At 41.0% G+C, this 13,003-nt stretch overlaps 1 protein-coding gene across 1 annotated transcript in view; it reads left to right on the top strand.

Moving 5' to 3' along the window:
- The first annotated feature begins 5,455 nt into the window (after window positions 1-5,455).
- Window positions 5,456-13,003, top strand: part of dachd (dachshund d) — a 93,138-nt gene continuing 85,590 nt past the window's right edge. Inside the window, exon 1 of the mRNA XM_085435670.1 lies at window positions 5,456-6,258. Within this exon, the coding sequence (XP_085291796.1) occupies window positions 5,702-6,258 (557 nt within the window). The 5' untranslated portion in view covers window positions 5,456-5,701. The remainder of the gene's footprint in view (window positions 6,259-13,003) is intronic.

Here is a 13,003-nt window from a genome sequence, read left to right as displayed (position 1 = left end):
ATTTCTCAATTAGCATACCACATTTTCTCCATTAGATAAACTGCCTTTAGAGAGCTGGCTGGTTTAATCTGTTTAATGTCCGTGTAAACTATAATCTCCTGATTCTAAAACGAAATCCCTTAAGGACATAATTCGCATACACTCTTCATAAGGCAGTTTTTGAAAGACATGATCGAGTGCGGCTTTTAAAGGGGGATTGAACGGCATGGGTTGTTATGCCTATCATGCTTTTCTTTTTCTCAGGCACACAGATTGTTCAAGTTGTAGTTTCATTTGCACGAATTTGGCTAATCGTTAGTTATTGTGCTTATACAAGCTTGTCCTTGCTCGATTCTCACTTACACACTGTATAGCTTCATGTGAGATTGTTCCAAGAGCGTAACGGTTTAGGTTATTCCTCAGCCGTCAGCTGAGTAACTCTTCTAGTATTGTGTAGTCTGGAGTCAGATGTTGCATTAAGTCACTTCTTGGCATTTCCTGCTCTGTGAAAGACAATTTGGAAGGGATACCTCAGTATGACTGCGGTGCAAACTGTAACCTCAGATTGAATTAAAGTGCAGGCATGTACACCACTGCCAACCACAGTGATGTAGAGCATGTAGATATAGAAATCAGAATTTGTTGTTATCCCGCTGAATGATGAGCAGAGAGAAATCTGAGTGTTTACATGCATATCATTGCTTTCCATCATACACTGCAGGCTGTATGAATTAGGGCCCGCAAACACAGCCTCATTCTCCTTGCATCACGCCAAGAGTCACTCCATTGATTACCCTTCTCCGCTCCCAGGAAATGGCTCATGCATCTCGTGTACATTATAACAAATGTTCTCTTTGCATTACAATTGAATTGTGATTGTTATGTTCAATCAATGGGGAAAGGTCACGGGATCGCTCCTGCCAGCGCTTTAATGGAGAAGTCGATGAGGATTCATTTTAATCACTGCGACTGTGGCAGAATGAGCACAACACTGAGAGACTGTCAATGGGCCGGTAATTACCGCTGTTTATACAGGTTTCTGCTTTAGCAATTTAGATATCCACAAATCTCTCTGTTTCTTGCACCCCAGTTATATTGGAAGCTGCGTGGCATCAAATGAAGCACTAGAGGATGTGGGCCGTGACTACTCTAATTGTGGTACTATTGGTGGGGCTGGTGCTTTGAAAATGAATTGAGCTCCATTTGCTCCTTTGAGCAGTTACATTACCAGAAAGCTGTTATTGCGCGAAGGAGCATTTCTATTAGCTCGGCTGAGTCCAAACAATTGGGTGAAGAGGTCGAAGACCGCGCATCTACAATACCCAAACTCTCAGCGCACGTCTGTCAAGGTTAAGTGTACACACAGCTTCTTGCACCGAATTACTTTGTTTCATATTGGCAGTGTTGTTGAAGAAAATTGCTGCAGGATAAAGAGACGAATTCAGTTCACCAAATCCTGGCCGATTGTGACGTTTTATCTTTCTTTTATGACTTTCAGAACTTTTCCGTTTATTTCTTTTATATTTCACCACTTTGGTTAACAATACTGACTTTACCTTCGCTTTATAATTCAATTCAATTCAATTTTATTTATATAGCGCCAAATCACAACAAAAGTCGCCTCAAGGCGCTTCATAGATACAGAGAAAAACCCAACAATCATATGACCCCCTATGAGCAAGCACTTTGGCGACAGTGGGAAGGAAAAACTCCCTTTTAACAGGAAGAAACCTCCGGCAGAACCAGGCTCAGGGAGGGGCGGCCATCTGCTGCGACCGGTTGGGGTGAGAGAAGGAAGACGGGATAAAGGACATGCTGTGGAAGAGAGACAGAGGTTAATAACAGATATGATTCAATGCAGAGAGGTCTATTAACACATAGTGATTGAGAAAGGTGACTGGAAAGGAAAAACTCAATGCATCATGGCTTTATACATAAAAGAGAGGTCAAAATAAAATTCTTTAAGGAAATCGTGAAAAAAAGTTTAAAGAGTTTCTATGTCTGATATCTGAACGAGAGCAAAAAAGTTTCAATTTGCTCTCATATAAAACAGACAAAAAGTAACAAATGCACAGATGAGAGGAGCTGAGAAAGAGTTGTGCGTGAAAAATGTAGTAAGTAATACCTCATTTGCACTCCACTGACTGGTTAATGAATGAGCCATTGTAGGTCAAAGGATCATATTTTGCTCTGTAAATGAAAAGTAAGGGCTTCTGAACAAACACTCTCTGATAACTCAACAACTCGACAGCAGGTGTGAAAGTCCACTCTTTCTACATGGAAAGACACTGATGCAGACTGTGCCGAAAATTATCACTCATCCTCCACCATCAGAAAGTGCTCTCTGACATCCCCCTGTTCACCCCAAGTGGCATGTTTGTGTTGGCCGATGTCTATGGATAGATGGGGTCAAGGCAGTATAACCTTGGAGAAAACAAATATTCATGATCAATAAGAGCTTTATTCCAAGCATCTAAATGATTCTTATGTCTGAAGCTGCTTTTCCTCTTCTTATTTGCCCATGCGGAAAAGCACTTTGAAGATTTATGCAGACTGGGTAAAAGGACAGTTTAAAAGACTACACAGTATCACTGCTTTCAAATGTCATGTAATCATAGGTTAGGGGAGAGTGCTGGGCACAGAGAGCTAAGTGATGTTACAGATAATGAATTGCCTCTGAAATATAATACATCGTAAGTATGATTCTTTGTTCCCAGCTCTGTACACCAACTCTGTACAATTAAAGTTATTTATCTTTCTCGTTTTTTTTAAGTTCATCAATTATATTGTGATACACTTAATGTCCATAAGAGGATGATGTATGATTGGTCTAATTATTTCTTATTCACCATGCTTTCTAAAGCATATCAATTTTGTTAATACCATGTAATTAAAACACGTCAGCGCGCTACAAGTTGCTGGCTGTATTAATGACTATGAAAATTATTTTAATTAAATAGCCAATTATAGAAAAATCCTAACCATGAGAATTGACATTTAAATGAATTCAATTTAAATTGCTTTTCAACATTGTTTTATCAAAGCTTTATGGGGTGAATAAATTATTACATCAAACAATATACTGTGTCATTGATCATACACAAGTCCTGTCCCATATCCATACATTTTCAAACACTTTCCTGATGCCATTCATCATACGGGGGGGTGATTACATTTTGACATAGTCATTTGTTTACCGCAATCTCATCCACATGTACTCTACTTCTGTGTACTTTTAGGAAAACTGTGTTAACTGTTTATGTTACTTAGTTAACCAAATATTAGGCCACAGAGAACTCCTTTCATGGGGCTAATTTGAAAGTGTTTCTCCAAGCTGCCAATACTTAGGTCACCAACACCTGAGGAAAAAGTCGAGACACTTCTTTTTTTTTTTTTCGAGACACAAGTAAACTTTCTAAAAACCATTTCTCAGCTTCTGAGAAATGGTTTCCTTTGAGATTGTGTTAAAATACATGATTTCACATCAGGTAAGGATTTCACTTTTCACCACTTCACGGATATGTTTTTGTGCTATGTGGCTGTTTTCGTAACTGGATACAGACACATCCAGTCTGTTTAAAGGGCCTTTGTATCTAAAACATCATACACATCCGGTGGTGCCTTTTAATACCTATTAGACCACTCAAGCTCATATAGTTTCCCTATTTTTTTCTGCATACTCTTAATGAAAGTCATTTTTCAGACATTACAAGCGCCATGATTTGCAGTTAACCCATGCAAACAAGAGAAATAGTGGGCAAACTGTTGTGACATTCATTGTATATAATGAAATCTTAATATGGTGCATATTTAAGTGAAAGGTTAGCAACATAAAGGGCAAATGGATTGCCTGGCAATGAATTTTAAGCAGCTATTGATTTTACACTACAAGCTACCTCTTCCCTGAATGATAATTTTGAAATGGCACACTGCTTATCTTAAAGCTGATCTAACAGGACACAAGAAATACACAAAATATTAAGGCAAATGCAGACAGATAAGCAACAATCTTTAAGATGTGCAATACATAATAAGTGCTGATGTGCTCACCAGAATGAAACTAACTGAAATCCAACTAATGGGAAATACATTTGTCTCAAAAAGTTTGCGCAAACAAAATAATAAAGCCGTGACATATATGTATAGTATACTTTATATAATTTATCTTACAACCAGTTTGATATTTAGAAATCTCGGGTAGTTGGGAAATGGATTACAAAGAATTTTATAGTGATGTACGCAGTATCCAAATGTCCCAGGAAATCAATAATGGCCTGCCATCTTTTAAATAAAATAACGTCTGATTTAAAATAATCCGTACATGATTTAGTGCCCTGCATAAACTGATTGATTTGTTAGGAAAGGCAGGAAGTCAGGTTTTCCACCTCATGATGTACCTTAGTGGTTGGAAATAAATGTGCAGTTAAGTGTATATGAGCTGCAGCAAGACACTTGCACATGGACTTGACCCTGCACATTTCTGCAGTGCTGTTATTTTCCTCCTCTCTCTTATCTTTCTTTCCTGCACTTCCTGGAGTTTATGGCTTTGTGTTCTTACCGGGTTAACTTCAATAGTTCAGTTCTAAAATATTATAATATTGTTTAATATTTTAAATCTTTCATTTCTGAGGTTTTACCTTTAAGTGCACTTTTTAACCCCTAACCTACATGACATTTTTTTTAATATTCACCTGACTCCTGTGAAAATTATCATGGGCTTTGAGATGGACAGTACATAAAACTGAGTGGATGCACTTAAAGTGAAAGATGATATAAAGCTGTTGGAAATCAATCTTTACTGTCTGACTTCAATTTGCAAAATTACCAGAAAATATGCTACCTTTATGTAATCTATACATTAACTTTTTAACCCCTAACTCACATGACAGGGTTTATATATATATATATGAAAGCTTTATATGCAATTAACTGCACATATTTCTTACAAAAAAATATTTCACAAGACAAAAAGTTACAGCCACTTTGGATGTGCACATAAAAAGACCAAACATCCTTCCTCACAGATGGAGTCGGCTGAACAGTGATTCATATTGGCGTGCATTCTTGGTAAATATGACAAAAATTACCAAAAATAACGTGCGAATTAAAAGGGTTTTTTAAGCATTTGAGGGTGTTTTTTTTAATAAAAAAAATTTGTTTTAGTATTTGCACGAAAATGAAAGCAAAAGTTAAAAAAAAAACATTACCCCAATCTTGATCGCCATAGGTGAAGTGAGCTTTGCATTAATGTTGGCAAAAAGTGATTTAAAAACTATTTGTTTTAAACATACGCTTTTCTTTACAACTTATGATCCAGCATAAACGTATTTACTTTGGGCAATGAAATCATTTAACAGACGTGAAACGTGCGAGCAGTGGCCGGAGCCCAGTTATCTGCTCTTCAAAGGCTCCCACTGTCCCCTAGCTCCTCCCTCTCTGTACCGTGTGACAACAACAACTCATCCACAGAGCGGAGCTGCACTTTTCAGCTCATTTTCCTCCTGTCATTCCTCCTCCTATCTTTGATCATTGTCCCGCCGCTCGCCCCCCTCCCCAAAAGAAAAAACCCTCACTCAGCACGCCTTTTTTTCGGTAGCTCTTTTTACTTTCCAACTTATCTGAGGAGCTAAACTCTCGTGGATTCTTTCATTTAGGGGTATCTCGGCAGGCTGGGTTTTCTACTTTGAACTTCGGCTACTCTCTTCCCCTCTTGTAGGTGACCATGGCCGTACCGGCTGCTCTGATCCCACCAAACCCTCTGGTCCCACCGCCTCCAATCTCGACTCCTTCCGCGACGACGTCCCCGCCGTCGACAACTTCATCACCATCTCCATCCCTGGCCCCCCCATCGGGACCCGGACAGAACCTGTTCAGATCAGAGCTCCTCGCAACCAGCAGCCCGGGCATCCCGACCCCAACCGCGGCTCTCCCCCCGAGCAAACCCGTGTACTCGACCCCGTCGCCTGTTGAAAACATACCGCAAAACAACGAGTGCAAGATGGTCGAGTTGCGCGGTGCCAAAGTCGCCTCTTTCACCGTGGACGGCTGCGAGCTCATCTGCCTTCCTCAGGCTTTCGACCTGTTCCTGAAGCACCTGGTCGGCGGACTGCATACGGTCTACACCAAGCTGAAGCGGCTCGAGATCACGCCGGTGGTGTGCAATGTTGAGCAGGTCCGCATCCTCAGAGGGCTCGGCGCCATCCAGCCCGGCGTGAACCGCTGTAAACTCATCTCCAGAAAAGATTTCGAGACCCTGTACAACGACTGCACCAATGCGAGGTTAGTGGCGAGCTCTGTTGTGGATTTTCCTTTTTCTTTTTGGGGGGTTTAAATGTCCGCACACACGGCCGTGCGTAAAGGCGCAGGAGGTAGTAAGGGGGAGACATTTTGCCTTTGCAAAACAAGCGGTCAGAGTCGTACGATTGTCTTAGCCGAATTTAATAATTGATTCCTACACGGAGTGTGTGAAAATGCGCGCGTGTGTGTGTCAAACTCCATCCCAAACACCGAGGCTGGTGTGTTTGGGCAGGAAGAGACCGGCGCACTTCACCAGTGGTAAAGAGAGAGGGGAAAAGTTAAGTGAAAGTTTTTTAACACGTGCAAGGCAAAGCTGTGCCGTGATGGATAGCCTGTCTCCCTCTGAACAAATGAATCGATAATGTAGGCTACACCCTGGTTGAGTTTCACAGTGCTGTTGAATAAACTTTCGCTATACAGCTGCCACTACAAAGATACAACTACAAATAAGAGCCTTTTCTTTTTTTTTAAAACTCCAATTTCTGTTTAATTTTAGACAGCTTTTAGCTCAATTTTATTTTTTTAATGACTGAAATAAAACTAGGCTATGCCTCATTATTTGTCCTTGCCACAGGGGGTAGCATGATTTCAATTAGAACTTGAGTTTTCAGACAGTAAACAAGAAGGAACCAGAGTATTAAAAAAAAATAAAAGGGCCAGCTTTTTTCTTGTATGATTTTTTTTCACCCCCCTTTAGTATTGATGACATTTCTCAGGGAGGTTACAGTGCACTAATGGAGGAGCTTTCTTTTCTTTTTGCACACTGTAAGTGCTAAGGATAATTCATGAGAGCACTCAGTTATCTGTCTTAATTAAACATACTTGATTTCACTAAATCAAATGAGGCAAAGGACTACGAGTGTTTAAATAAATACATTAAACCATTTTGACCCATTCAGTTATTTTTGGAGTTTTTTAAAAAAATATCTTAAAATCAGTGTGATTTAAAGCGAAGATCAATATTTGATTAAAAGCCTTTAAAAAAATATTATTGTCCTGTTGCTCCTAGCTTTGATGTATCGCTCAGTCTCACAGGATGGTTCAGCCTGGTCAAATTTACCATCTTACCTGTCAGTATGATTGATTCCATATTGATCTCCTGGCTCTAGAAATGAGCTGGAAATGCAAATATGATGGAAAGGCTCACATCAGTTGGGGAGGGGAGGAGGGGTAGCAATAAACACTTTTGAGTCTCAGTTTTTAAAGCATGCATCCTCTTTTTTTCCCCTATTTTTTGTCCCCTCCAGAAAAAACCCCAACCGTGTGAGGTCGAACTTAATTCAGAGTTTCGGATGCAGCGTGCAAATATTCACACAGACGCGTACACACAAGTTGCTGCGCAAGCATGTTTTTTCTTCTTCTTCTTCTTTATTGCCAGTTTGTGTCATTAAGAAATCCACGAGTGTTAACATTTAGTATATTTGAAGCCTCAAAGTGTTGCTGTAACTAAAAAGGTACATGTGGGCAAAAAAACAGCAGAAAAACAAACAAACGAAAGAAAAAAAAAAAAAATCAAATAGCACGCACCGCACAGGGAGGAAGTCTGAGAGTGATGTTATTACAGTGACGAGGCTGCTTGTCGTGCACTTCAGATGTTTAAATTTATGTTACAGCATTGTGTTGCAGTCTATGCTATCAGTAAACACCCCCCTTTTATTCTCCCGTATAAATATGCTGCAGTCTTATGTTTCCATCCCACTTGCAGTCGTCTCAAAAATCTCACCTGTGCACTTTGGCGCTTAAGCTTCATTTACATAAAGCGTCAAGAGAGCAGAGCCCCCCCCCCAAAACACACACACACACACACACACTCCAGACACGCACACACACTCCGCAGAGAGAAGCATACAGTGCGGTGATCCTCCTCTCAAGCCTGGCGTGGGGCTTCAGGTGACAAAGTACGTGGTTGAACTCTCCGGGTTGTCAATGGGGGGATGGCCAGCGATGGGGTTAAAGGATAATGCAGTGCCTCGCGTCGCTTTAATGACGCTAAAGTGCTGGGCTATTACAGGCACATGGACAGGACTGTAATTGTCTCTGAAAGCAGCCAGGTTCTCCCTGTGCTGGGCTGAAATCAATCACTCAGACCCGGCCTGCCTGCCTGCCTGCCCCATTTGGAGAATTACATCATGGAAGAGCGAGGCATCCGCTGGATAAAAGGCTTCTGTTACTTAGAAAGAGTTTGATTTTATTTGCGGGGATGTGTGCTTTGCTCTCCTTGTCGTTGAATAGCTAGTGACAAAATGATCGGCCCGAGTCACGGGGACGCGGGTTGCCCCGTAGGTGAGAACAGGTCCCCTCTCCGAAGTATTTGCTCTCGTTTTATTTCTTTATTTGCTGTTTGTGCTCTCTCCAGATAAAAAGACGAGTTCACCGGTTAACCCGCTCAGGTTACACAACAACAGCCCGCTGCCCGAGATAGTTTAGCTTTTCATCTCTCCCCATTACCACGATGTCACTACTCTTTTTATACAGTGGCAGAGTGATAACAATGAAGTGAATAATACTCCTATACAATGGGCCCTACTTTTTCACATGCTGTTTTTCCCCCCTCCCACAGTCTATTGTGCTAAAACAACACTCGTCTCATTTTGTACACAGTGTGAATGTGAATAGCATCACAGAGCACCACTGCATCCCGCTGTTTTAGTTTTGATGTGGACACAAACAAGCTCCAACCAAATTGTTCCCCACCATGCTTACTTTAGCACAACTCAAAAAAAAAATAAAAATAAAAGCAGAGCTGTTCACAAAGGCCGTGTTGGATTCCCCCCCCCCCCTTTTCCTGTGTTTTATAAAAAGATTTAAATAATTAGAATTCATTTTCATTTAAAGTTCTTAGTTTTACAGTGAGTGTTTAAACTGTGTCTGCTTACCCTGTAGTGATTATTGCTCATCTTTAAAGACACTCGGCATATAGCGATTCTCGGCCCCTTCATTTTCTTAAGGACTCTCGTGCCAGATTAGCCATGTTCGCTCTTGCGCTCTTGCTCCCATACTGATGCAGGTTCTGCCATCTCATTCCCCCCCCCACACACACCCCCACCTCCTAACCCACCCCAACATTATGACTCTGGCCTCTCCAGGAGCCCTCTGTTTCAGCTACTTGTTTTCCTTTTCATTTTCCCCGCGGTGGGATGAAAAAGGTTCTTATTGCTGTGTGACACTTGAACTCTCTGAAAGGTTATTATAACACGGAGGGTGGGGCGGGAGCGGGACTTTGGGGGGGGGGGGGGGGGGGGGGTGTTGATATCTCATATCTCTCATTGGTGTGCTTTGTGGAGGCAAGGCTATCCGATGCTGGGGCGCAAGAAATACAGCAGTTAATTGACAATCATTGTCTACCTCTGAAGGTTAACCACACGCCCCAGACGATGTCCCACCGCTGGGAATGCGATGGCTTTTTCACTTACATGCTCCCCTTAAATAGATTTTTACCTGTCTTGTTTCAGTCGAGCAGATCCTCCTCCGAAGTGTCGCGAGTGACAGGTCACGGCGAAAGCCCCTTTTTCCTTTAACAAATGCGTCTAATTGATACTGATATGACAGCGAGTGCTACGAGAGCTATCACCTCTCTTGTTCCTATTTCAAGAGTGTTTATGCCTAAACACACATATTTGCAAATGACGGTAATTGTTTTGTTTAGCGCTCAGTGTGAGCTGCCACTGAGGGTGCCAGCTTGTCTCTCTCCCGCCTCTCTTCTGCTGAGCTCTCTTATAATATATTTGTTTTCTACAAGGCACGGATGTGTTTACAGGTACTCAGGGGAGATTTCTGGATTCCATTCAAATCATTCCCAGTCAGAGTGGGTGCCGAGATACCCGTCACCCAGCAACCACATCCAAGAGGGAGCCTGGGCGATAATAACTTCAAAAACAGAGTGACAGATGCCTGATTAGAGAGAGAGAGTGAGAGAAAGAGAGGGAGAGGAAGAGAAAGAGAGAGAGATAGAGAGAGATAATGGTATACAAAGCTGTTTAAAATACAAATCTATTGAACTGCTTTCTTGAAAGCCAAATTGGCCCTCATATTGTGCTTTGCTACTTTATTGAAGTAAAAAAAAAAGAAAAGAAGAAGAAGCATTTAAGGTTCTTTCTCGTTCTTTCTCTGCTTTTTTTTTTTGCATTTTAATCCTTCAGTGGGGCTCTGCTAAATTTGATTAGGTACAGTACATGTGCTCAAGTCAACTGTGCAGTTGGCAGATGGTGGCAAGGTGTTTTGTTTTTTTTCTTTTCCCGCAAAACAAATAATCTCCTTGAAAATCAGAATTGCTTTATTGACTTGACATTCACTCAGTTGGAACAAGAGCAAATTAAAACATTTTTTTTTTGTTTTTTTGGGGAGAAGGGGGTCCACGGAGAAGCTCAGTTAACAAAAAAGTTACATTACATCAAGTCTTCACTGCTTTCCGGGATCGTATTTCTATAGCTTTAAATGAAGTGGGAGGCAAGATTGTTGAAACCACAGATTTCACTTGTTAGAGAGGCTTTGTTTGACACTGTCTAATGTCATTTGTGGATTTAGAGGCTATTTGCATGGCAAAGAGGCCTGTATTGTTAATTTGCCTGTTGGACGCATTAGTTGTCCATGCTCCTGCCTTATTTGCATGCCTTTACTGGAACAGCAACAGCAGTTTGAATTACCAATTAATTCCTTTGCGAAATGAAGTGGCTTAAAATCTCAACGCCGACGTCCGTCAGGTCTTTCTGCATTGATCAGCGCGTGAAAATGATTTATTTGCTACGTTCCTCAACCATAGACATGCATTAGCTTAGATTTTTTTTCCCCCTAGACTTAAGCTGTTTAAAATCTCTCCATCTATCCACGAGTAATCTTGCACATTAAGCTCGGTTTGATTTTTTCCTGATGATTTCTTTCACCTGTGAGTGATTGTCTAACACGCCAGCAATAGATTTTGGGTCATGCTCATTTCCATTCTCCTCCGTCCTCGGTCACAGCTCCCCAGCTCGTCTTTACTTACGAGCTCTTTCGCATTACAGCGCATTTAGGGAGCACAGCGGAAGTCACAGACGCTCGTACCAGGATGTTAAATGCTACTGACAGAAGTTAGAGGGAGCAGATGAGATTTCCTGATTGGAGGAGGAATGCAGGGCCGTGCCTGGCTCTGTCTAATATGGTCACATAGAGAAATTGATTTTCCTCAGAAATTAATTAATTTTTCATATAGCCCAAAGCTGGAGTTTAAAAAAGAGTGCACACTTGCTGGTTTCCCATTTTCCCTCTTTTTTAAAGAATTATTGCCTAATCATATTAATACTTTTGCCCCAAGGATGAAAAGATAATTGTACAAATGCATTTGGAAATATGTATCACTGAGTATTTATGATTAAATTATGCAAATAACTCCGCTCTCATCCTTCGTGGGCCCAGATTGTCTAATTAGGATTGATATGGCGAATAGATGTTGGGGAATCTGAATACAAGCATGTCCAAAGAGCAGAAAATTGAAAATGACAAGGCTGGAATCCTTAAAAAGTCTGTTGGTTTTTTTTTCTTCTTCCCCCCTCCTCTCTGTCTAATTCAGCGTAGCTGTATCAGGAGTTAATTTTCCCCGGCTTCATTTCTCGTCTGAGCTGACAGGAAAAGGAATCCATCAGGGAAGCAATCTCAGATGGGATTCCACAAATTTCCTCTCCTTGTTTTTTTCTCCCCCTCTTCATTTTCGTGGAGGCTATCGGGGATGAATCTTCTCCTGAGTAAACATGCAGATGTTATTCCTCCAGTGTCAATGTTTTTAGAGCTCTTTTGCTCAATGCAGTACTCCTCCTTAATAATTGGAGGATATTAAGAGAAGAAAGTCCTCCAACAAAAAGCCCTTTGTACTTTTTTTTTTTTTTTGGAATTTCAAGTAATGCTCATCATATTATACAGCAGTTTTTTTCATTACAGTGGGAGTAAGGGCTAAGAATCTGCACAAGCCGTCTTTTGTCCGGCATAGAGCAATTTAAATTAAATTTTCTTTTTTTCGTCTCTTTTGTTTTTTCACGTTTGATCTAGAATTGTGAGGAGCTGGTCAACTAATCATAAATGAATTTCATAACAAAGTTAAATTTCTCAAATTCATGTCTAAATATGTTCAACATCTCTTTAAAAAAATAGGCACACAAAAGAATTGTGCCTCTAAAAAAAAAATCCTAGCAGGAATGCTTAACCGCAGACAGACAGCCACTCTGCAATGACTCTGCTATGAGCCAACAGTTACATGTAATTTAACAACAGCCGTGTTCCTTGCTGGGCTCAGCGGTACATCACAGAGAAGAAACCGGGGAGGAAATGACATCGCTTTCCACTCTTTTTCTTCATCTGAAGCTAACAACAGAAGAACAGCAAAGCACAGGAACGGCTCCAGTGCCTCCAACAGTATCTATTAAAGGGCTGATTGTTATCTAATCTTTACCTGGCGCTAGCTGGAAAAGCCCTGAAGCTAATGACACTTGAGACTAGCAGCACATTCTACGGTGGTTCAAAGCATCTGCTCAGTCAATACCTTGCGATTAAAAAAAAAAAAAAAAAAAAAAAAACATCCCCACAGCTATTTGTGTGAATTTGAATTCACTTAGACACCAGAAACACTTTATGCAGTCAATTTGTTGCATTGAATTATAGCGAACAGTGTGCATAAAATAAGCTCCCTGTTGAGCCAGCAGGCTAGATGCTAAGCTTCTCTCATGGCTCTGGTTTTTGGAGTTTCAGAAACTCTTGGGGA

This window comes from Copadichromis virginalis, linkage group LG16 (assembly GCF_057382275.1).
Source record: "Copadichromis virginalis isolate Kocher_CV1m ecotype Utaka linkage group LG16, C_Virginalis_male_GT1.1, whole genome shotgun sequence".
NCBI lineage: Eukaryota > Metazoa > Chordata > Actinopteri > Cichliformes > Cichlidae > Copadichromis > Copadichromis virginalis.
The sequence above is the reverse complement of the archived record's forward strand: the minus strand, read 5'-3'. Positions and strand labels throughout refer to the sequence as shown.